General features: G+C 40.1%; 1 protein-coding gene across 3 annotated transcripts in view; it reads right to left on the bottom strand.

The window, feature by feature from the left end:
* Positions 1-25,024, bottom strand: part of il16 (interleukin 16) — a 52,704-nt gene that overhangs the window by 8,094 nt on the left and 19,586 nt on the right. For 2 of the 3 annotated variants that reach the window (XM_034867600.1, XM_034867592.1), the window contains exons 11-22: positions 23,705-23,778; positions 22,201-22,444; positions 21,011-21,128; positions 19,982-20,114; positions 18,081-18,168; positions 16,382-16,605; positions 16,089-16,226; positions 14,770-14,922; positions 7,170-7,265; positions 2,163-3,281; positions 1,005-1,141; positions 256-421 (exon numbers count right to left, since the gene is read on the bottom strand). In XM_034867600.1, the coding sequence (XP_034723491.1) occupies positions 256-421; positions 1,005-1,141; positions 2,163-3,281; positions 7,170-7,265; positions 14,770-14,922; positions 16,089-16,226; positions 16,382-16,605; positions 18,081-18,168; positions 19,982-20,114; positions 21,011-21,128; positions 22,201-22,444; positions 23,705-23,778 (2,690 nt within the window). The remainder of the gene's footprint in view (positions 1-255; positions 422-1,004; positions 1,142-2,162; positions 3,282-7,169; positions 7,266-14,769; positions 14,923-16,088; positions 16,227-16,381; positions 16,606-18,080; positions 18,169-19,981; positions 20,115-21,010; positions 21,129-22,200; positions 22,445-23,704; positions 23,779-25,024) is intronic. The other variant, XM_034867610.1, reaches the window with a different exon arrangement.

Below are 25,024 nucleotides of genomic sequence, written 5' to 3' on the forward strand. Positions count from 1 at the left end.
GATTTTTTTGTGATGTAGCTAACTATGTGGCCAATAAGAAGTGTAAAACAGTCATAAACCTTGATGTGAAGTTAAGAGTTTTCATAAGCTTTGGGTGTTGCAATAAACAGTAGCTTCATTCAGCTTCTGTTTGTTATGTAGATAAATGCAAGTGATGTAATGCTAGTAGCTCTCAGTAGCCCTCAGATAAAGAAAGGTTGAAGACCCCTGGTCTATACAATCATTAAAACTTGGTTATACCAAGTGAAAGTCTACCTTCAGTGTCTCTTCATCCAGATCTTGGACTTCCTGGATCATCCTCTGTATTTCCTCTGAGGGGATGGCTGAAATGAGCGAGTGAGCACAAGCAGAAGTGGGTGCTGCCTGGTCGTGAGAACCCCCCTCCCCTCGCTCAATGGTACACTCCCTTAACGTGGCCAGGCTGTGTGTAAAAACAAAAAAACACATTAGAGATGAGGATGTAATCTCACTAACAAACCTGTGAGCATTGTGTATGCCAGCAGTGTAGAACACGGCTGTATTTAACGTCTGTTCTCACTCATTTAGAACTTGCCACTTCTTCTCTGCTAAAACAGGAAGTCAATTTCTTTTCTGACCTAAACCACTTCCTCATGAATATAAAACAGGCACAACATGCTTTCTAAATGTTGAGCCCCTGTTAACATAATAAAGTCATATTTAGTTATGTTTGCTTTATTATAGGTTCCCCATTAGCTACTCTACCCCGGGGTGTGCATTTAAAAACATACATGAAACATGACTCACCACATTTAAAACATAACATTACAGTCAACATAGCTTGTTAAACTAAAGTTGTAATGTACTACATATAAGTGCCAATTATCAATGGAAAAAAAACAGCGAAGGGAGTGTCAAAAACGTCAACAAAACAACAAAACTGCTGAAAAATGAACAAAAAAGCCTAAAAAGTGACAAAAACGTTGCTTTTTTAAACACTGATCTCTGTGTTAATGTATTAAAAAAAAAAGACCCAAACCTCTTACCTGACAGAGAAGCCTCTGTCGCTGCTGTCTGGGTCAGGGTTGGTAAAATCCTCCGCGGAGGCGTCCTGCAGGTCTGGGGTGTGAGGGTTACCATGGCAGGGGGACATGGGTAGGGAGCGCATCCACGCTTGGGAAACCTATAACAACAAACAACATTAAAATAGAATAGATTTGCAACTAACCATTATTTTCATTATCGTTTATGTATGGATTATTTTCTGGAGGAATGGATTGGTTGTCTGGTCTCTAAAAGTCAGAAAATGTGGATCAGTGTTTCCCAAATCCCAAGATGAAGTCCTCAAATGTCTTGTTTTGTCCACAATCAATTATCAAAATAGTTGGCGATAAATATCATAGTTGCTAGGCCGTTCTAGGCCCTGCTACACCCTGCTATACCCTGCTAGGCCCTGCTATAGATTTGCTATAGATATAGAGTGTGTTCTAGACCTACTCTATCTGTAAAGTGTCCTGAGGTAACTTCTGTTATGATATGACACCATAAATAAAGTTGAATTTAATTAAATGCCCTATACACTGTGTGATAACAGGGATTTTGCAGGTTCATTTGTGAGATGGGTCTATAAAAAATCAGATCAAAATCTGTAGGGCTGGGTCCAAATAGTCGCTCAATGTCGTCCATCTCAGCCAAGCACGGAGGAATGCCGGGTTACAGCGAGCAGTCTGATGTTTGTTGAGGTCTGTTTGATTATGGTGTAGCAGCCTGGTGTCGTCATCAGGCTTTAATAAAGGTAAAGATAGTACAGCTGTTCATAACGCCAATGCTCTAGTGAGGAGATGGCTGGCTGAACATTCATTCGTCACTCGTCAGACAGTCTGGCAAAAACGCAGGTCCTTCCCTTTGTTTTGCCTGCAGCAAAAAAGTTTAGCTCAAAATCACACAGTGTATGAGGAATTTTCTTTTAAATAATGCTCACATTCCAAATAAAGTACACTAAAAGATTGAAATTTTGAAGACTGGGTCTGAATGTGAATAATAATATGTAATAGGCAATTAGGACAGTGCTCCAATTAACACCTGAGATTGCCTAAAAAACATACTAAAACGTCAGTGTGGCAATACCAATTAATAATTGGACTGCTGTCCTTATTGCATTGCAAATAAAGTGCACTGCCATAGGTCCTCATGGGACAGATTACCTGGTTACTGAAGGCAAGGATTCTCTCTAAACTTTCTCCCTCCAGGCTTCTCGGGTTACTGTCTGTGGCTGGAGTCGCCAGCTTTCCTTGACTCTGCGCTCCATCTTCCTCCATCCCCTCTGGAGGACTTTCCCCTTCAGCTTCAGGGAATCTCACAGATTTCAGAGGGGGCAGGACTTTGCACTCTGTGGACCTGGTAAGATCCTCTCTCTCTAGCTCACACTCCTGTTTAGGTAGAAAGACATTCCTTTCGTCATGGACTGGAGCTGAATGAGAATCATGTATCCCTGAGTCTAGTTCCTCGCTGATGGTTTCAGAAAGTGGGAGATCTGTGGGGGATTGGATAGACGGAGGTTCATCTTCAGTTTCCTTGGCTGTTTGACTAGAAGCTTCAGAAGCGGAGGAGGTGATGGCAGGGACATGTGTGCTGTCTGTCTCCCTAACAGATTCCTGGATCTCTTCTGGGATTTTATGTTCAGCTTTCCCACGATCTCCAAGTGAGAAAGGGGGACTCCCGGACTCCTTCTCCAGAGAGAGAGAGACAGAAGGGGCGACAGGCCTCCTGTTTCCCCCCTTCTCTGGACCCTCTGGACTGGAAAAAGACTCAAACGAGTGGATCTTCTGCTTGATGGATAGGTTGGCTGCAGACGAGGCCGATCTGACTCCAGAGCTCTTGTTTAAGACCACACTAGGCCCTTGCTCGGCGGATTTAGCTTGCTTCTTCTGGCCCTGCTCGTCACGAAGTTTCCTCAGACTCTGGCGGAACCAGACAGGCTTGGGTGCCACCGGTGGTGCCATCTTTGCTCCCGGCGGAGTTTCAGATGTGTTCTCAGGAGTGGTGTCGGATGGAAGATCTGAAGTCCCATTTGTCCCGTTGAGCTCAGGAATGTTGTCTTCTTCAGTCATGGCGGCGGGCTTGCTGTGGACGTTAGTCGGCTGTGTTCTGTCTGCCGCGTTGGGGGAGGGGTGGCGGTGGATCTCGGGCAGCTCTTCAGGCGAGCTGTCTGAAAGGCGAACCCAGGGATCCTCCTGAAGGTGTTTTGGGGTTTGTTGGTCAACGCGAGCCTGTCTCCTCAGGGCTCCTCTCTTCGGCTGGCAGCAGAGCACAGCGGATTGATCGTCTGTCAACAAAACACACAGGGAAGAAGAACAGTCTGAGAGGGGGCCCTGTGTTTCAAAACATGGCTGATACAGCATTCATTTCTATGAGAGTTGCTCAGTGGCACATGAAGCCATGGGGCCAAAAATTTCCTGGATGATAGTCGCTGCTTCCGTACTTTGTGGCCAATAAAAAAGGTGAAGTCCGACCGAGCCAGCTACTTCCTGTTTAGCTTTCCGCTAACTTAAACAGGGATTACATTATTTAATCATGTGGCTCTTCTAGACTTTACAAATGTTATCCGGCCGAATGGATCAAATTCTGACAGTAAAACGAAGCGCTTCTATGGATCTAACTGCAGTTCTGAGCAAGACCCGCCCCTAAATAGCATTCGTACGCTACTATTGGCAAGGTCTCGATGCTTGTGAGAGGTAAAGGAACCTGATTTGTTCATGTCCTATCCCCTGACCAAGCGTCTTTCTTTACCTAAACTACTCAAGGTCAGTACCTAACCTCAACCAATCGGGCTGCTTCGTGGGACGGGGTCTTGCTTAGAACTGCAGTTGGATCCATATTAACACTGAAACAAGCCATTTCACATTCACAAATGTGTCCACTAATTTACAGATGGGTCAAGTCTGAGGGAAAAAATATTTTTGGGCCAGATGGAGATGTGAAAACACTGTTTGGTTGCAATGTTTAATTTGGTTTAAAGCCCGACACACTTCCTGTTTCAAACATGTTCATGTCACAAACACGTTAATAAGTGAGCATTTGTGTAAGTGAATAAGGTAGTAATTACTGTGTATTCACACTGTGAACCACGTGATGGTTGGAATAGCAATAATCCAGGCCTCTGTATAATTTGAAGAATTAACTTTTTTTTATGTCAGCTTGTAAAATGTGAACAGTGTCTCGTTTCTTCACTCCTCTGTGACAGTAAACTCAATATCTTTGAGTTGTGAACAAAACAAGCGTCATCTTGGGCACACGGATCCACAAACAACGACCCAGAAACTGAGGGTATGTCGAGCTATGGTGATCAGTGAGTTTAGAGGGATTGAGCTACACCTGTGATTGCACCTCACCTTACAAAAGTTAGTTCAATGAAAATATATCATTAGAAAACTGCACTTTAAAATGTCATTTATTATAGTGCTTCCTTTAAAATTCAATTAAATGTTTTATTTTTTCAATGAAAGAATTTTGGAAATTATTGCTTTTATGATTCAACAAGCAGTTTGTTGTAGTTTAGCGGAATACTGAAAGCAGCAGAAATGCAGAACTAAAAACACGTATGTGTGTTGTATTTGTGAGTATGGTGGAAGTATGACAAATCATGACTAAGAGTGTACAGCTGTGAGGCTCTACTTAGACAGAGCGAGGCTTTGAGCTGAATGCTGGTGTCAGCACATTGGCAATAATAATAATAATAATAATAATAATAATAATAATAATAATAATAATAATAATAATAATGCTGATGTTCAGCAGGTATGATGTTTAAAGTGGAACTATATAATTTTCAGGTTCACACTTGTATTTTGTGATTCTACAAAAAAATGTTTACATGCTTTAATGTTCAAAAACACTTTATCTTTCTCATGCTACCCATAGCTGCTACACCTGTATTCACATTGTTTTAGGAGTAATGTGACCCAAAACAGGGGAGAAATGACATTGGCCGCCAAGATTACTATCTGTTGTTAGCATGCAGCTACGTAATATTTAGATCAAGGCTAATGTTTGATTGTAATGGAACAAAGGAACACTTTCTATTCTGAACCAAATTGTCCAAATTGGACATGTTTCAGCAGTAATGCAACCCGGAATTTGGGAGTATTTAAGAACATTGGCAACCAAGATTACATCTTTTATTGCTGTTAGCATGCAGATACATGTGACTACGTATACAGCAGGGCTGCCAACTCTCACGCATTGGCCGTGAGACACACGCATTTGACTGGTTTCACACGCTCACACGCCACACCCCCGATTTCTCACGCTGAAGTGTCAACCCGGTCGGTCAAATTTCTGAAAGATGAGTTTATTTATTTATTTATAGTTGAGCCACTCGTGATCGACTAGTTCTGCTTTCAGAGAATGTGTGGGGGTTAAAGAGCGCTCCCTGACTGTGGATGTTTCGAAATGTCGCAAACTGAGAATTTTTTTTTTTACGATCCATCCCATGTGCATTTCCCTGGCTTCAGGTATGTGCTCTGAGTATCACAGACCGTCCGTCGCTTCGTGACCACTCTATCTGTGAAAATAGAGGTGAGCAGTACGGCTGGTAGTGTAGCAGCTTCAGTTCATGTTAGTGGACTCGCTCTGTTGTGGGCAGTGACGCGTTGCATCCGTGCAGACCTCCGATGATGAGGAGCGTACAGCCTCCTCTCAACTCTGTCAGAGACCAGAGACCCAAATGGGCCCCTGTGTCTGTCAGACGGTCTGAACGAGATCCACCATATCAGCGGAGCAATGACATGCACAGCAGACTACATTACAACTCTCCAAATCTCGGACAACAGAGATGGGAGGAGTTATATTTAGAATGTGCACAAAGTTGGAAATATGAGCAAAAATCTGATGAAACACATCTGACCTATACTATACTATATATACAAAACTATATATACTATACTATATATACTAAACTGCAACGTTGGGCCACTACTGTGCTTCTCTAAACTTGGTGCATCTCTAAATGAAACTGTAAATAATTAATTTGATGTTTTATAAGCTGAACAAATAGTCTTTATTTCCCCAAAAAGTAAATACAGTAAGTGGGGTACAGAGGATGAGGGCCAAACATTACTGAACCTTGGCACAAAGGTTAAAGGATAAGAATTTATGTAAGTCAATGGTTCTTATTCTTTAGAATTTCAGTGGTCTTAGTTAATCCCTCAACATAAAATTTAACTTTGGGTCCCTGGTCCCTACACAAGGCAGGGACCCCTGGACCTGTTCAGGGGTGTGGCTGACATAAGCTACTGTCTCTTCATGTGGCTCATTATGTTTGGCACATTGTCTGGGTCAGTTCTTATATCATAAGAAGTTAATAATGTAAACGCTAAATGCCTTAATACCTGTTGATACTACAACAACACAAAGTCTCTTAACCCTACAGTTTTGCACATATCAAGTAAGACTTGATTTCTCCATTTCTTTGCAAAACTCTCCAGAAAGTGCCATTTAATGGTTTATTTTTCAATTCTTTTTCCTGGGGGGGGGCATACCCCCAGACCCCCTAGGGAGAGCCCCATCCCCCCACATATAACAGATCCAATTTTAAACCCTGAAGGATAAAGACCCAAAGAAATTGCTTTGTACGCGCAAAATATGGGTTGGCCCCCCCAAATCTCACTCCAAGGTTTGGGGAAAAGTTGGCCTGATACAGACATGTGAATAGTAAAAAAAAAGAAGAAAAAAAAAGAAAAACACTCCAGTAGTTCCTTTCTGAAGCAGATGACCAAGTATAGAAGCCTGGCTTGGAGTTGTGTAACACTTAGCCAAGAGTAAAACATTTTATCTCACAGGGATTTGTCTTAAATCCATTTACCTCATTATTTTGCCCACGTTTAACATGAAATTACAACATTATGACAATATAGATATGACAGTAAATATTGAAACACATAATAGTTCCACTTAAAGCCCTGACAACCTTGGTGTAACTGGAGCAGGTGGCCATCCACATTGCTGCAGCCCCAGTTGAACTCTATTCACTGACACATAAAATCCCCGCCTCAAACAGGAAATGGAACTTCATTTACTTTCCACCGAATAACTGCCAACCACAGCACCAGGATCAGCCTGTTGTCACAGTGTTGAATCAGCTGCCTGACTAACCAGCTGGTTCTGAAGTTGCATTCAGGTGCTTGACTGTAAGATATTAATACTTGTGTCTTACCTGTGTGTAGTCTGTTGCTTGGGCACGCTGCAGTGTCTGGATGTGTCAAATCTTCTCCGGTCCCCTCTGACTGTTCTCTTATTTGTTCTCCTTCCTGCAACACAAACAGGAAGTAATATGTCGACAGCTTCTATCGTACCGACCACAGAGAGGTGCAATCATGCACCCTGCTTCCGCTCAGACATTCAGTCAGTAACAGGCCCAGAAGCTAACCAGCAGCAAGCCAGATGCATACAGTACAGGTAGTGTGCAAACTGGATTAGTGGGCAGACCAGTTCTTTTTTTTAAAGATAATTTTTGGGGCATTTTTAGGCCTTTATTCGACAGGACAGCTAAAGACATGAAAACGGGGAGAATTGTGTATGATATGCAGCAAAGGGCAAGGGAATTGTTCATTTCTTTTTCTTTTTTTATTGGAGTTTTGACGGGAAAACAGGGGCCTTTTCTAAAAAACTCTGCGTGGATTCTATTCTGAAAAAACTTTGTGCACCAAAAAGGTCAGAATTTTCGTACGCAAAAACAATTAAACAATACTGATTTATAACACCATGCGGTGCACACCTGTACAGACTCTTCTCGTTGTAAATACGGACGTGCGTTACCTTATACGGTAATGCACACACCTCGTTTGTCCTAATAAGGTCCACATCAATCAATCAATCAATATTCAAGCCTGGTAAAGGAGCCCTTGATGACCAATTAGGAAACGGAAAAATTGGGGAAAAAAACACGATTCAGTGATTGTGAGATCGAGGTGTTCTTCTTCAATCAATCCCATATCCATGCTGTTGATTGGTTGCGATTCGCAGGCCATTGGGAACTGTGGAGGTATTTCTTTATTGTCCCAACAGGTTAATTAGGTCCAATAAACTGATTGGAGTCAGTAAACTGTGGATTGGAGTCATATTGGCTCCATCAGGGTTATTAACCCTTGTGTGGTGTTTGGGTCTGTGGGACCGGTTTTCAGTGTTTGCTAAAAGAAGAATTATGCCATTGCTACTTATGCTACTATGCTATAAACTTAAACTCATTGACCTTACCGTGACCTTTTCTATGAAGAACATAAAACACGGCTTATTTCAATGACCGCAAACAGTACACATCACTATTAGTCCTAAATTTGAGGTGTTTGGGTCTTTAAATGTAGGTGCAATGAAACTTAACTGTGTCCTCGCCCTAACTGGGCCTTCTGTGTCTTTCTTTGTGTGTGTCTATGTGTCTGTTTGTCTCTGTGTGTGTCTGTGTGAGGGAATGTTGTCTTTCTGCAAACGCTATTATGTTATTATTACCACTTAAAGTTTAACGATTGTTACATTTCAAGCACGTTCACCTATTTTGAATAAGTTCTAAGAAATAAGCACCAATATTCAATCAAACATCTTGTTTCTATTTTGTTTTTAACCTTTTTATTATTGAATTTCCTTGTTTTCTCACAAAAAAACGAAAATGATCATCTGATCATAAATCACAAATATGAACCATAAATGATGTACATCACGGCTAAGGGAGCTACATTAAACTTCTAAGTATTTCTACATGAATTGTAATGTCTGTTTTGATTTAAAAGCCTAATAATTAGTGATGGCTGAAGGAAACTTTGTGAACCAGTGTCTTTATTTTCTGAGCCCACTAGATGGCGCTCTTGGTTTTAACATCACACAAGGGTTAAGTGGTGCAGCTGTTTTGGATGCCACTTAACCGCCAATTGTGCTCTGCATCAGAGGTGGGTAGAGTAGTAGAGTAGCCAAAAATTGTACTCAAGTAAAAGTACTGTTACTTCCGAATAATATGACTTAAGTAAAAGTAAAAAGTAGTCATCCAAATAATTACTTGAGTAAGAGAAAAAAAGTGCTTGGTGAAATTACTCAAGTACTGAGTAAATGTTGAGTAACATCTAAATTATTTCTTAACACAAGCATTCAATCAGACAGACAAAAACACAAAATAATCATCTTTAGGCAAATTATAGTTCCTCCAATCAATAAGGTAAATTAAAATGAATTTGTTCCCGATACCGGATAAGCGGTCGAAGATGGATGGAAAATGAATTTGTTAATTAAATAATAGCTCAAATGAAGAGACTTACACATCAAATTTGGAGGGATACTGCAGTATATGTATGTATATACAGTACAGGCCAAAGGTTTGGACACACCTTCTCACTCAGTGACTTTCCTTCATTTTCATGACTATTTACATTGTTAATTATCACTGAAGGCATCAAAACTATGAATGAACACATATGGAATTATGTACTTAACAGCGTATATATATATATATATATATATACATATATATATATATATATATATATATATATATATATATATATATATATATATATATATATATATATATATAGGAAATGTTCAAAACACATGTCACCTAATAGGCAAACATTCGCCTATCCACAGCAAAAACAAAAATTACAGCTACATGTTTCCTCAAGTTAGATGTTGAGTTTTTGAATGCTGAAATTTCCCTTTTGTTTTGAGAGACACAGAAGACACTTCATAATGTAGCTGATGTTTCACACTTTTACTAAAAGGTAAACATGCTTTCACTATGAGGCCGGGGGTGTTCCTCCTTGTCTGTGTCCTCATTGACGACGGTTGATTTTGACATCTTTGTTTTGCTATGACTGTAAAGCTAACCCGTCCCGCCGCTGACATTGAGTTTGGTCATGTGACGAGACTGCACAACGACGTTTGATTGGTGGAACACTTTCACGTGGTAGAGCCTTTAGCGGAAGTCTCTCTGTCAAAATAAAACGTTAATATGAGACATAAAAACAGTGACACAGAATACCAAAGAGGTAAAAAGAAAAGTAACAAGCTCATTGTAGCCTGATGTAGTGGAGTAAGAGTCCAGTTTCTTCTTCACAAATTTACTCAAGTAAAAGTAAAAGTATAGTGATTTAAAACTACTCCTGGAGGTATAATTATTTCAAAAACGTATTCAAGTAAATGAAACGGCGTAAATGTAACTGTTTACTACCCACCTCTGCTCTGTATCCAGAGTGCTGGATGTGATATTTCATGTTACCATGGCAGGTCACTAAAACGCAGTCAACAAAGTCCTCGGAGTGTTACGCACCATCACATGTATTATCCAAAGGTTGGCGCAAATTTTTTTTACACATGGAAATTCTTCATAACTGTTTTTGTTTTGTTTTGTTTTTGTTTGTTTTCTTTTCTGTTTTTGTTTTATTTATTTGTTTTGTTTTGTTATAACTGCTTACACTTTTCTGTTCCCTGCATCTGTCTTTTATTTTATGTAAAGCAACCTTAAGTGTTCAGAAAGGCACTGTTAAATAAAATGTATTATTATTATTATTATTATTATTATACATTTTGACTTTTGTGAGGAATGTCGCAACTGCAAACTTTTCTTACTTTTTGTACAACACAAAAGACAACAGCAAGCTAATTTTTTGGTTTTCATATTGGGGCTTCTGGGAAATCTATGGAGTTGCCTTAATTCATAAGATAGTGAATAAACTCGTGAAACAAAGAACTATTGTCATGTAATCCATTCATTTCAACAATGCAACTGTATTCTAAAGACCAACTATTTAAATTGTAACTGTAACGGAATATAGTTACTTATAATTTGTATTCTGAATACGTAATGTTGGTACATGTATTCCGTTACTCCCCGAAAAACTGCCTTTATTCTTTTATTTCTTACCGGTCTTATTGCATTTTAGCCATTTTTTTTGTAGTGTTTTAAAAAATGTTAACTGCTCTTTAACATTTTATGTTAAACATTTTGAATTACCATGTTGCTGAAATGTGCTATTCAAATAAAGCTGCCTTGCCTTGTCTTGTCTAATGAGAGTGGGGGGTCAGGTACAGGTAGGGTTTTGATTTCTTCAGTAGAAGGTGAAAGACTGTAGCCATTGGGGGAACTCTAGCTCACACAGTAGAGCATGCTGGCCTGGGTTTTGACTCTTGACACTGCGTGTCATCCCCTTCTCTCTCTCTCTCTCTCTCTCTTTCCCATTTCCTGTCTCCATTCAGCTGCTCTAATACAGGAAAACGCCCTAAAAATATCTTTAAAAAAATTGATGTTGTGTTCTGTGGATTGTCCAATTCAACAATGGCACTGATTTTGGAAAAGAGATGTTGCTGTAGAATATTTGTTTAAAGCTGTACCACAAACTAAAGTCCATTTCCATTTCATACATCCATTGTCTCTGTAAAATTTAGGAGACAGATATCTCAAATTTAAATGCAAGACACCACTCGGATTAATTTTTTTTTTTTAATTGTATTTCATGTATTGGTAATTTTGCCTTTCAGTCTCTGCATATGGGCACATGCCATGCACTGCTTTCATGCTGACATGCACACAAACACACATATATCAAAGCATGCATAATAGGCAGTATTGCAACATGGTATGGGTGTAGTAAGCACCAAATTGGCCATATGCACTGATCCTTCATTTCCACACACACACACACACACACACACACACACACACACACACACACACACACACACACACACACACACACTCTAACTATATATGGCCAAAAGTATGTGTACACTTTCTCATTTTAAATGACAATCGTATTGCACAATTGTGTGGCAATGCAAGGCCAAGGTTCACTGCAGTCAAGTAAATGTAAATGGACTGTTTTTATTTTGAAACCTTTATTTATCCAGGTAAATCGATTGAGAACAAATTCTCATTTACAATGACAACCTGTCACATTCACATAGTTCCGCATTTATACCTAGAGCTGCCCCGTACAACCACAGTCTGATCTACTGTCACTGAGCAGCTCCACCGGAGCGGTTGGAGGTTAAGGGCCTTGCTGAAGGCCACCTCCGTGGGAGTAATGAGGGAGGGACAAGCACCGCTCTTTCACTTTCCCCAACCAGATTTTTATCCTGTCGGTTTGGGGATTGAATCCGGTCACAAGCTTGCTTCTTTAACCTTTAGGCTATTACTGCCGTTACTGAACATTCAGAAGCTCTGCTCCCCGTCACTGAAATCCACTACCACCTCAACTCACAAACATCGATTCATTTCCCCATTTCACATCACAACTCCATATTTGTTTAAATCTGCCTATTCCACTTAAATATCTATTGCTATGCCTTTTTCTAATTCTTGTTTACTAAATCTAGCACAGATTGTAGAAATAAGGAAGAGTAAGAACCCTTGGTTAACAACTTATAATAACCATCATCTATTAATTCACAGTAAATTAAACTTCAATGTAAATGTGCTGTATTTACATAGCGCTTTTACATCTACAGGAAACATTCACAACATTGTGGCCAGGGCTGCCATACAAGGTGCCACCTGCTCATCAGATAAACATTCACACACATTTACACTCCAATGCGCAGCACCGGGGGCAACTAGGTGTTCAGTGTCATGCCCAAGGACACTTCGACAATGACTGCAGGGGCGGGCATCGAACCACCAACCTTCCGATTGGCAGGCAACCGCTCTACCACTGAGCCACAGCCGCCCCCGAATTTTAATGTTGTTAACATAAAAATTCATTAATTTTAATGGTAACAAACATTGAAATGATAATCAATAATGTTTACTGATTATTAGTAATGCCATAATTTGGGGTATTTTAACTAGTGCTGTCAGTTAAAGGTGCTCTAAGCGATGTTGGGTGATGTTGTGTTTTCAAACAAAACGCAACTAGCTCGCCCCTCCCTCCTCCTCATCCCGTCGCTCCCCCCCCCCCCCCCCCCCCCCCCCCCCCCCCCCCCCCCCCCCCCCCCCCCCCCCCCCCCCCCCCCCCAAAAAAAAAAAATTAAGGGACATTTAGGATAGCTAAAAATGTGTGATTAATTCCGAAAAACTATGACAATGAAATTATTCGCAATTAAATATTGTAATCATTTGAAAGCACTAATCTTAACAGTTGATAACTTATCTTATACATATCATATAATGTAGTTGTTAATGATAACCAAATGATTTGGAAACCTTTGAGAAATAGTTTGTAAACCGTTAATAAGCATTATTTGGATGGCTATAAAGTTTCAATTAATGATTATATAACTTTCTAAATGGTTAATGAATTCTTTGGAAGGCTTCTTTTTTACACACTACTACTATACATTACCATAATACACTATTTAGATATCACCAGTGATCAAACAAATAATCATCACTTTTATAGATCAAAGGTTTAATTGGGCAGCATTAATGTTACTTTATAAACCATTTATTAATCATTTAGTTATTATTAGCATACGCTGCACCTTTATAATAACATCCACATAATGTTAAATATTTACAAAACAATTATAAACCATTGACAAAGTATTAACTATCTATCGTATTATTTTAAGATACTATTAACTAACGCTAAAATGACAAATTATAATATTGCTAATAAATAGTAATCATTATAAATCATCATGTCATTGTTTGTCTAGAGTTAACTATAAACTAGTTAAATAACATTTTACTGAAAGTTTAATTAACTAACAATTTACCATTTATTAATGATGGTTATTACAAGGTGTTACCGACAAGGTTCCTGTAGGGTTGTACTATCAAGTGTGATTGTTGTTGTAACATTTCATTTTAAAACTATGGCCATTAATCTGCTGCGATACCAGCTTTAATAGCTTTCCACAAGTCAGTATGTCAGTCATAATAAATTGTCCAAATAGCTTATATAGCATGAACTCTTATTAAAGCCATTTGTTACAACGTATAAACCCCTAAAGGGGTTTTTAGACTAGTACCGGTACAGCAGTTAAATACTGTATTTTAATTACAACAATCACTCCGTTCTCTGTAATGTCTATGACCAGGGTTACAGCTTTGTGTTTTAATAAATCATAAAAAAGCCAAAGGAGTTGCGCATGCTTTCACCAGCAAAACACTAGAAACCACATCACTTCACATACATTCCTGAAGAGTAACCTCAGGATCTTTCTCATGGCCTTGTACATACTGCTGAAGAACTGCAGCGGTGGAAGGAGAGGAAGGTGTTAGTCTTTGCAGAAGAAGCATGATTTGTACATTGAGGGAAACCCGATTAATGCAATCAGTACATTGAGAAAGTATCAGTGTCTCAGAGTGGAAGTGAAAAACACAGACTGTGATGCAGATAAAGTTGACAACTTCTATGGTCTCAGACATACTTTCAACATCCTAATATGGGCACTGAATTTAGATACTGTTTGATAAACCAAATGAGTTGTCTGACAAGCATTTCTCAGCAAGTGCAAGGTTGTAATGGCTGCAGCTGGCGCCCTCATGTGTCTTTTGTGTGTATGACACAAGGGAACACTTCCTAGTTGCAATCCTAAGAAGCTCTCCAAATCAAGAGGTGCATTGCACAATTTGAATGTTGCTTTAGAGCTGTTGCTTGCTCTGGAGGAGACTACTAGAACTGTTGGGTCCTTGTAAATTCTGGAGTGTGGTCTATCTGTATAGTGTCTTGAGATAACTCTTGTTATGAATTGATACTATAAATAAAATTGAATTGAATTGAATCATGCTTGGTGCACCGTTTGCACGGTGCACCAAGTTAACAGAAGTGACTTTAAAGCTACCATAACTATAGGCCTTCCCTGTGTTGTTCAGCGTGATGGAGCTACCTGGCAGCTGGTGTGTGATGACGACTCTAGTCCTCCATCTCTGACTGGGGATCCTCTGCTGGAGCCACTGGAGTCTCCATTATAACCCTCCTCGCTGGTCACATCCTGAGGCCAGCAGTGTTGCATCGGAGCACCACGCATCCTGCAGGTAGACTACACACACACACACAGGGTTATAATTAAGACAGGATCACGTATTGTCTTAATGGGTGCCAGATGTCCGTTACCTGGTTGTATCCCTGAAACATTTTTTGAAATTGGGTTGTAAATTATGTGACACGTGTGTCATATGAATATAGTGGAACATGCATATTCTGTATATGCACTTCATTTTACTGCTGTATGGACACATAATTAGTTATTCATGATAGAAGATGTTGTTTGAACAGAGAATCAGCTATCACTAAAGTAATAACACAGTAAAATAATATCCCTACATTCAAAATGCTTCTCTTCTGCCAACTGCAGTGATGTCAGCTTTGTAATGAACAGAGGATGTGTAGACAGAGACAGGACCAGTGGACAAGGATTTACTCTACATAACATATGAAACTTTCTTCAACAATAACACTGTCATAAATCACCCTTATTTAGCTGTATCTAAAATACAGTTTTCCTGTCATTCATATCCCCCCAAGACGCAGTATTTTGTTTCTGGAGCAGACCTGTGATAGACTGGTCCCTGCTGTACCCTGTCTCTAGCCCAATGGAAAATGGGATGGGGTACAGCCCCAAATGACTCTGAACAGGAGACATGGCTGCAGAGAATCGATGGATTGACTAAGTTTACTTCATCTCATGGACTTAATAGATGTAAGAATAAATAACTAAATAAATCATTCATCAATAATGCCCCACCACACTAACATCCAGCTAGTAGGATGGATGGATGGATGAATTATTGTATCTGTGGATGGATAGTTTGATGGATAAATGAATGGATGGAAGGTTGGATGAATAGATGGATTGATGGATTGTTGGAGGTATACTTAGATAATTTAATGGGTGGATGGATGGATGGCTAGATGAATAAATGGATGGATGGACGGGTGGATGAAGTGAAAAATGGATGGAAGGATGGAGGAATGAATAAATGGACGGATGAAAGGATGAATGGAAGGATGATGGATGGATTAATGGCTGAGTGCTTTAAATGAAATAAAATTGAAATCGAAAATTAAATTAGATGGATGGATGACAGCCAAATAGCTTGATGAGAGATTGTTGGTTGGATGGATGAATGGATAAATCAAAGGATAGATGGTTGACTGGATGTAAATGGATGAATGAATAGATGGATGGATGGATGGTTATGGTACCTTTTCGGCCCTGAGGGCCAGATCCAGGGCCTGCTGACAGGAAAGGTTGGCAGCAGCAGAGTTGTACGGGACGTTATAGTCTTCATCAGGATACACTGGCACCGACAGTCTGTTGTCAGACCATGTCTCTCTCATTGACTACACAACAGGAATGGGACGAGATAAGATAAGATCAAAAGAGGAAATTACTTGGACTTGGATATATTTTCAATAATGAAATCCCAGAAGCTGCATTTTTAACCTTGCATGAACGTTCTACCCCATCTCATACAACCTGCCGCATGTTTGCTTACCTTGGGAGTGTCCAAGCTGTGGACGCGGGCAGATGGGTTGTGGTGTGCTTTGTGGAGGTTGTGGATGGTGAGGCAGTTGTTGTGCAGGTGGCTGGTGGTGTTGTCGCTGCAGGAGCGCGTCATGGCCTTCTGTGCTCGGCGAACCGTCAGCTGACTAAAACTCCTCTCAAGACAACGTTCACATCTCTGCCGGCTGTGAGAACCGGGGTCCAGTCTGCGTAGCCCTGGGGACCAAAAAAACCCAAATCAAAATAATTAAAAAAATACATAATAAAATGACAGTATGGTAATGAAATAATGATAAAAAGATGCATTTCCTGAGTAAAATGTATGAGATTGCTCTGCACATTGATGTTGATTAATGCAATTAGTGTGTGACTTTTGAATGACTTCATAATCACATGAAAAATCACTGACCTTAATGCAGTGGTTGAAATAGAGATGGAATGGGAGTGAATGGAGGATTTAAAACACCTCTGCATTAGGTATGCATCTCATGCACTACATGTCATCCTGATAAGATAATTCACACTTGTTGAATGTGCAACAGTGAGCATTTGGGATTTAAATGGTGTTTATACTGTAAAGTGCTGCCTAGATTTAAATACATGCGCATCAATAGACTTGTATGTTTTGTGCAACTCATGTAAATAACTCGTAAAAATGTACACAAACGTTCAAAAGTTTGGGGTCACTTAAAACTTTTCATTGCACTCCATTATAGACAGAATACCAGCTGAGATCAGTTGCATAGTTTTTTTAGTCAGGTCAACAGCTTTCAGGTTCCATTACTGTATGTCTTTACATAATTGTAAAAGGGTTCTCCAATGTCAGTTAGTTTTTTTTAAATGATATCAGATTAATAAACAGAATGAGCCTTTGGAATATTGTATGAATGGTTGCTGATAATGGGCAATGTTGATGTTGCATTAAAGATCAGCCCCCTACTCAGATCAGCTGGTATTCTGTCCATATTCGTGTATAAGGGAAATTTGTTTGTGACCCCAAACTTTTGACAGGTAGTGCATATACCATGCCGTTTGAAATATTAATGGAATTTGTACTGCACATTCACTGAGAAATATGTACAATTTATGCCTATGGGAATGTTTTTAAAACTTAAAGGGGCACTCCACTGATTTTACACAGCAGTTGTACTTCGTCCTTTGTTAGACTTTTGGACGGAGTCTAGGAAACTAACTTTAAAGATGACATCAACGTTACATTGGCTTGGTGCTGGAGATAGATTTATAAATTCATTAAAAGAAGTCTTAATTAAAAACCGTGTTTTTTAAAAGACATGGGCATCAACAAGGCATGGTCTTATTAAAAAGACATTATGGGAAATGAAGAACCTATTTTGGAGCATAGACCCTACATTGAAGTAAAAGTTACAATTTAGTGGCCTCTAGTGGATCCATTTTATAATTTTTTTAGAAATCTGTCTATTGCGAGTCCCTCAACATTATGAAAGTGCAACCCAAAATCAAGTACAAATTTAATAAAATAAAAAAACATAAAAAATAGCATGTATTTGTTTGTGAACGGTTCATAGCATAATGATAATTTTTTTTTATCACAGTTAAGCAAAAAAGGAAATGAAAGAAAGCTGTGTGTGACAGCTTGAGTTTAGACAAACAACCATGTCACAGTATTATTCGACTGTTGAAAATGAACAATGAACGAAGACATATTTCACCATCAATACTCCACTGGCTCTTATCCTTTCTCAGTCTGCTGTTTTCCACTGCCTGAGCGATAGCATCATTCAGCTGCTGCTCTGATACCTGAGACACACAGAATTCAGATGATGGGACTGTCATTATAAATGCATAGGTCAGCATAATTAAATGTATTGGTGTAAAGGGCAATTAACAAAAACTGTCTAACGTCAAACAATAATTATACGTTTCCTATTACCAACAACTGCCACCAAAATACCAACCCAACAACGACTTGATCCTTTGAACTAGGATAGTTTGTGTATCCTAAGTCAAAATAAAAATCATATCAATGGCAAAACTGTTGCAGTGGATGACATGTTCCTTGATGGACACACACATTGTAGTTTATTTGGACTCGCTCATGCTGCCCAGAACACTCACTACAGACCCAAATGTGAATTAATTTGCTGCAAATTCACCATGTCATTTTGTTTGAGTAAAGTTTGTTAAAAACTACAGATGAAACTACATATTGGTGACTCATTTTTAAAGATGTTACATCTTCTGTAGGAGTCAATGGACCCGGAGCCTCAAAGCCACAGACAGTGTAGGGGCAACACATTCTCCTAACTCGCCAAACACTGACGCCTGGTCAAGACCCCATTTTTTTGCGCTCTTTTGGGTCGCGTTAGGAGGGTAGAAATAATCAACCTATGTGGTTGTATGCAGCGTGTAATTTATGTAAAAAGAAGACGGGGATTTTTTTAACTCTGAACTCCACTACCACGTCCCCTAAAAGGACCATCATCGAGTGGTGCCTGTAGCTGGCTCATGCCTGTAGCTGGCTCACAGTCACCTATTTGCGGCTAAACAACTGCCGCTGGTAGCCCGTGTCCTAGAGCTCTGTAGTGGCTAAATACAACCAGCAACTGTTGCTCAGATTTGTTCACGTTACAACACTTTACTTAGTTTAAAATACTTCTATTTTAGGTATGCTATATATCGTCTATTGGTGAAGCAGCATTGATCACTTGATCACACACCGGGGATAAAATGAATTCAGGGATGTATAGACCAGAAAGGGGGAAATCCCACGCATTCCTTTGCCCCCCCTCCCAACAAATCACACCCTGGTCGTATGGTTTGGAGGACTTGTTGTTGTTGAGTCATTGAAGCACAGCTGGGCTTCAGTAAGGCTTAACAGAGCTGCTAGCATGGATTTAGACTCAGTCTTTTTTTTTTACCTTTAGTTAACCCTAAAACTCCAAGTATGGCCACTGAACAGCTCCAGGGGGAATGGGTATTACATAACTTGTTCAAGGGTATCATCAACAGCCAATGACTGTTGTTGAGGCCCCACAGAGTCATTCATCATCATGTTCTGCTTAATTCGTTTCAGCTTTACAAGGAGCATGTACTGGGAGAAAGTCCCAAAAACACACACACACACACACACACACTCGTGTCTGGCTATCTTTGTGGGGACCAGTCATTGACATAATGCATTCCCTAGCCCTTTACCCTAACCTTAACATCCAACCTAAATGCCTAACCTTACCCCTCACCCTTACCCTAACCATAACCTAACTCTAACCCTACTCCTAAAACCAAGTCTTATTCCTCAAAAAGACCTTTAACGTTATGGGGACCAGCATTTTGTCCCCACAAAGCTGTCAGGTCCCCATAAGTATACTGTATTCACAGTTTTTGGTCCCCACAAATGTAGCTAAACCTGGCCCCCACACACACACACACACACACACACACACACACACACACACACACACACACACACACACACACACACAGAATCTCCATCCAATTTGTTGGAGCCAGAACACCAAGTTAAAAGCCAGAGAGAGTCCATGGCCTGCAGTATTAACACTGAGCCAGCCCTTGAACTGGTTAAGGTAAGTGAGGGGGAGGCGTTGCATACTTTGGGGTCATGGTGTCGACTGATGATGATGTGGACTGGACCTGGTGCACACTGGCTCAGCACTGTGTAGACGTCATTCAGCGCCATGTTGTAAACCACAGTGTCGTTGATCTCCATGATCTCATCCCCACAGCTAAAGGTAGGAAGGGCAAGTTCAAGAAATGGTGATGGAAATATAGAAAGAAAGAAAAATAGAAAGAACACAGAGGAGAGAAACATAAGTTTGAGAAAGAGTATGTATAGTACTAACCTGAATAACAGGGTACTGTTAGGCAATTATATAAATATAGGCATATAGATATGTGAAAGGGTTAATGCCTGACGAGGTGTCAAAAGGCATTAAGCAGCTCACACCATGGTTTATTAAATCTAAATCTGTTCCAAAAAATAACTCTCATTTCCATCCCATAGGGTTCTTAGGCAATGCATACATTGTTCATTGTTCCAGTAAATAGGACGAACCTTAGATTTGACTTGCCACGCTTAGCAACGGGAGCTATTTATAGTCTGATCAGCTCAGACAGCTACAAGCCAGAAAGCTAACGCTATGCTAGCAAGATTCAAAGCCAATAACATTTTCTATGAATGACAAACATTAAATGTAATTTGACACCTACAAAAAACGTAACTTTTTTGGATTTATGTACATTTTTAATTTGCACTATGTATATATATATATATATATATATATATATATATATATATATACATACATACACACACACACAGTATATACATGTATATATATGTATATATATAGTTATACCTTTTTCTAAATCCCTCTAGGTACATTACTTAACACAATATTGATTGTCACATAGGGTACTCCGGCCTTTTAACCTCTCATCCTGTTACATGCGGAACCAAACACTATCTGTTGTTTTGGCAACTGACTAAATTGTCTTTCTCCACAAAAACCTAGTCAAAAATCAATGCTAAGTGCCTGCTATACCTTACTGTACTGCTGCATTTTAGTACAGTAGGCATATTTCCAATCATGTATGCAGCCCTGTAGTTAGTGATTCTCACCGCAGTCTGCCATCCATGTGTGCGACTGACCCAGGAGAGAGGGTGTGGATGTAGATCCCAGGGCAGCCGTCACCAGATGGAACACAGCACAGTCCAATACCCAGACCAACACCGGCCTCTGGGAAATCACACACGCATATAAAGGTTTATTAGGATAGGATTTATATACTGTCTATCAGTACAGATGGCTGTTAGATTTCTGAAGAGTCTACACATAGGCTACCTGTGTGTTTCAGTTTACTTGTGGTGGGGAGTGCAAGGCGAGGCCCCATAACCACCTTTGTGAAGACTTATTGACTGTGAGTGAAGAGTTTGAAGATGAAGAATGTGGGTGACGGGTGAATAACTGATCAGATGTCCCAGTGACATAATGTTATCTATCTATCTAATAAAGCACAACAGTGACTGGCCCCTTTTTATTTTTATTGTTTTTTGGGGGCATTTCCGTCTTTAATCACCAGGACAGACATGAAAGGGGAGAGAGAGGGGGAAGACACGCAGGAAACATTCGCAGATCGGATTTGAACTCTGGGCCACTGGGTTGAGGAATAAACCTCTTTATTGGGTGCACGCTCTACTAACTGTTACCCTGATGCCCTGACTACCCCTTTTGAACCGCTCTGGTGTTTTCCCCTGTTAAATATCCCTGTTGACTTTTAATTATGTGAAGATTAAGGGCCCTATCTAGCACCCGGCGCAGCGCGGTGCAAAGGCCGACGCAGTTGTTAATTTCCCGTTCCACGCCCACTTTGTGTAAAAAGCAAATGCACCTGCGCCCATCTTTGAGCCCATAGGCCTGCTGGTCTTACAGGGAGGTGTTTTCAGGTGAATTCTTGGTGTAATGCTATCTGGCGGGAGCAGAAAGTGATCGCGCCATTGACCAACAAAAACCTGGTCTAAAGTCACGCAGCATTTGGTGGAAAACTAATCCTAAAAAGTAACGAAAATGTAACGGAACATTGTAGAAATGTAATTAAGTAGAAAGTATAGATAATTGCGGCAAAATGTAACAAAGTGAAAGTCAAACGTATGCCCTATTGATTCTACTTAAGTAAAAGTACAGATATGTGACAATTGTACTTAAGTACAGTTACAAAGTATTTGTACTTTGTTACATTCCACCACTGCTTGCTTGGCAATAAACCTGATCCAGATTCGGATTCTTAACTCTACTGTCCACCGTGGCTGACCTTTCTGCAGGATGATCTCCATCATGACGCGGTCTCTGGGCTTAGCAGGCCCAGGATGGCCCGGGACACTCTGTGTGTTGTTAAGGTAGTTGTAGTCTCCCATGTCAGCGCTGGCCCGGGCCATGCCCGCAGTGGAGCTGAGGGAGCGGGATCTGCACAGCTGAGCGGCCTGCGCCGGGCCCCTCAGGGCACCCACACGCAAGCTGGTCCTCACCACCACCGTCAGCAGGCCCTTTCTGATCTGCTGCACAGAGACATTTCACATTTCAAATCAGTGCTATATGCTTGCAACCGAGAGTTAAACTTAAACTTTAGCGGTAGCTTTACTGCTGCTGGTTAGCCTAAAGGGGGTCCTGCTGCACACACTATTATGTTAAAAAACCAAACTCTTTCTTAAAGGTGCTCTAAGCCTGTACAGTTAAAGAAATGGACCACATGACGCCGTAGATTTCCACCGAGACCAGTGAAATTAATAGGAAGCTCTTTTCCGGTGATGGGTGAGCGTTACTGCGCAGCTTCCAACTGAGCTTGAAGATGTAGATGTGACGTGGGCAACTTGTCTGAAAGTTGTATATCTTCTTGTAGCTGTGCCAAAAGAGATCGCATTTCTTTTTTTACAGTGTTCAGGGGACAGGCAGCTAGCAGATAGTGAGGAGATGTTTTTTACAGTTTGTTTTGGGGACAGGCAGCTAGCGGATAGTGAGGAGATGTTTTTTGCAGTGTGTTTTGGGGACAGGCAGCTAGTGGATAGTGAGGAGATGTTTTTTGCAGTGTGTTTTGGGGACAGGCAGCTGGCAAATAGTGAGGACACCTGCAGAAAAAGGTTGGCTGGCTGGCTTTGACCCACCCCCACCTAAAACTAAATACAATGTTGATGTTGTATACTGTAAGAAGAATGCTCTATTATATATTTATTAATTATTAATCATATTTAAATTTTGTACTTTTACTTAAAAAAACTAAATCATGAGTTATCCCACCACTCCTGGGGAAATGTTGGGTCTCTGTAAATTATACAGGTTGTTTTAGACTTGAGATTAATCCAATTATGATTGAGACTTTATGGCGCTTTTTTTTAATTATAAATTATCCTGAACTGAGAGGAATAGTGTTAGTAGGATCATAGTCTATGTAACCAACGTTTCAGTTCCAGATTGCGCCGGATTTCCGCCATTTAGTCTGTTTTCTTTGTGTTGGCATTCTAAACTCTGGTTGATCTGTCCAATCTGAGTTTTCTGCACAACTAAAACAACTTTTGAACGTACACATGTTCCATTAAAACAAGCTCCTTCCTGAGGCTAATTTGCAGAGGCACCATGGCTCCGTCCAGCGCTGAGCACCACCCAAGACAATTTTGGTTGGTTTAAGAAATGGCCAATTAAAACAGAACATGTTTTTCTCCCATCCCAGAGTGCTGTGTGAACTAGCCAGACCTTCCTTTGCAGCGCTGTGGAGGAAGGTCTGGCAATGCGAGACTAGTAGGATAACAATGTAGTTGCCATACTTTGAACTTGTACAGGGCTTCATCATGAGTCAGACCATGTAGTGACTCCCCATTCAGCTCCAGGATCTCATCACCTATGCAGACACAGAAACAGAAGATCTGAGAGCGTTGAAGGATGCATTTCTTCCATACTATGAGTGACATACTATCAGCTGACACAATGTAGAAATCTGATATGGTTAAGACTGATGGTAAAGAGTTTCCATAATTTCTATCAAATTTACACTCTGTAAACCGTCATAACCACATCATTTAAATGTCTTCATATCGATATGATAATATTGAGGGAAAATAGTGTCCGTCAACACTGTATTCAAATATGTAATATAACTATTTTATCATGTTTGACTTTTAAAGTAACTTTTAATGTTTCCGAAACTGTATAATTTGTCATCTGATAATAACAAATGACCTGTTACAGCAAGCGTGACTAACAGTGAAAATAACTCTAATTTTATTTAGTTTTCATTAATGCCTCTGCCCAAAATGATTTACGGCAGGTAGACGGCGCTACAGAGCACACATTCTGATGGGTCATAGACTTTGGTGTAACACTGGAAAAAACCAAAAGCTGAAAGGGAAAGTGAAAGACTACGGGCAAAACCGAGTCAATGTCGGTTGGGTTTTCAACAGATGGAGACAATTACGGGATTGTATATCAAAACCCACCCCAAATTGGGCCTCATGTATGTAATGGGTCTATTTCATTCAGAAAGTACCTTTAAAACGTGCAATGTGGTTGTCATTAACCTACATTAAATGACGTCCTCCTTCCATTTAGCGCGGAGGTTTTATCCCTTTTAGTCCGTGTTTGTGTTGGTCTACTATTTCTTTCCCCTTGTCCCCCTGTAACGTTACTTGCGCTTCATGAAATGCGTTATATTAATCTAAGTTATTATGATATAGTTATTATAATGGGTTCCTGATATATTAAATTAAAAAAGTCTATCGTCTCCTCGTCTGTCCACTTCCATGTGTCTTTGTTGAGATCCGGCATGTGTGCAGACAGAGGGGAAGTACTGGGCAGAAATTAACGTAAACTTCTTCTTCTTTGTTTTGTGGCGGGTTGCTTATCGCATAAGCAGTATATTGATCAAGAGAAAATCCGATGAGACTGAACGTATTTCTTTTGAGTCAATATTTATGAAATTTGATTGAATTTTACTGTTTCCATAAGGCATTTTTCATTTCATATCACTTAATTCAGATAAATACGCGAGGATGGTAACATACTGTAGCTATTTTTACCCGCTTTTGCTCATGATACGTCCAAAGTAGACTGAGTTAACGTTGTAAATTAATGATTTTCTGTCCAGGCAA

The sequence above is a fragment of the Etheostoma cragini genome, chromosome 1 (genome assembly GCF_013103735.1).
Source record: "Etheostoma cragini isolate CJK2018 chromosome 1, CSU_Ecrag_1.0, whole genome shotgun sequence".
Classification (NCBI taxonomy): domain Eukaryota; kingdom Metazoa; phylum Chordata; class Actinopteri; order Perciformes; family Percidae; genus Etheostoma; species Etheostoma cragini.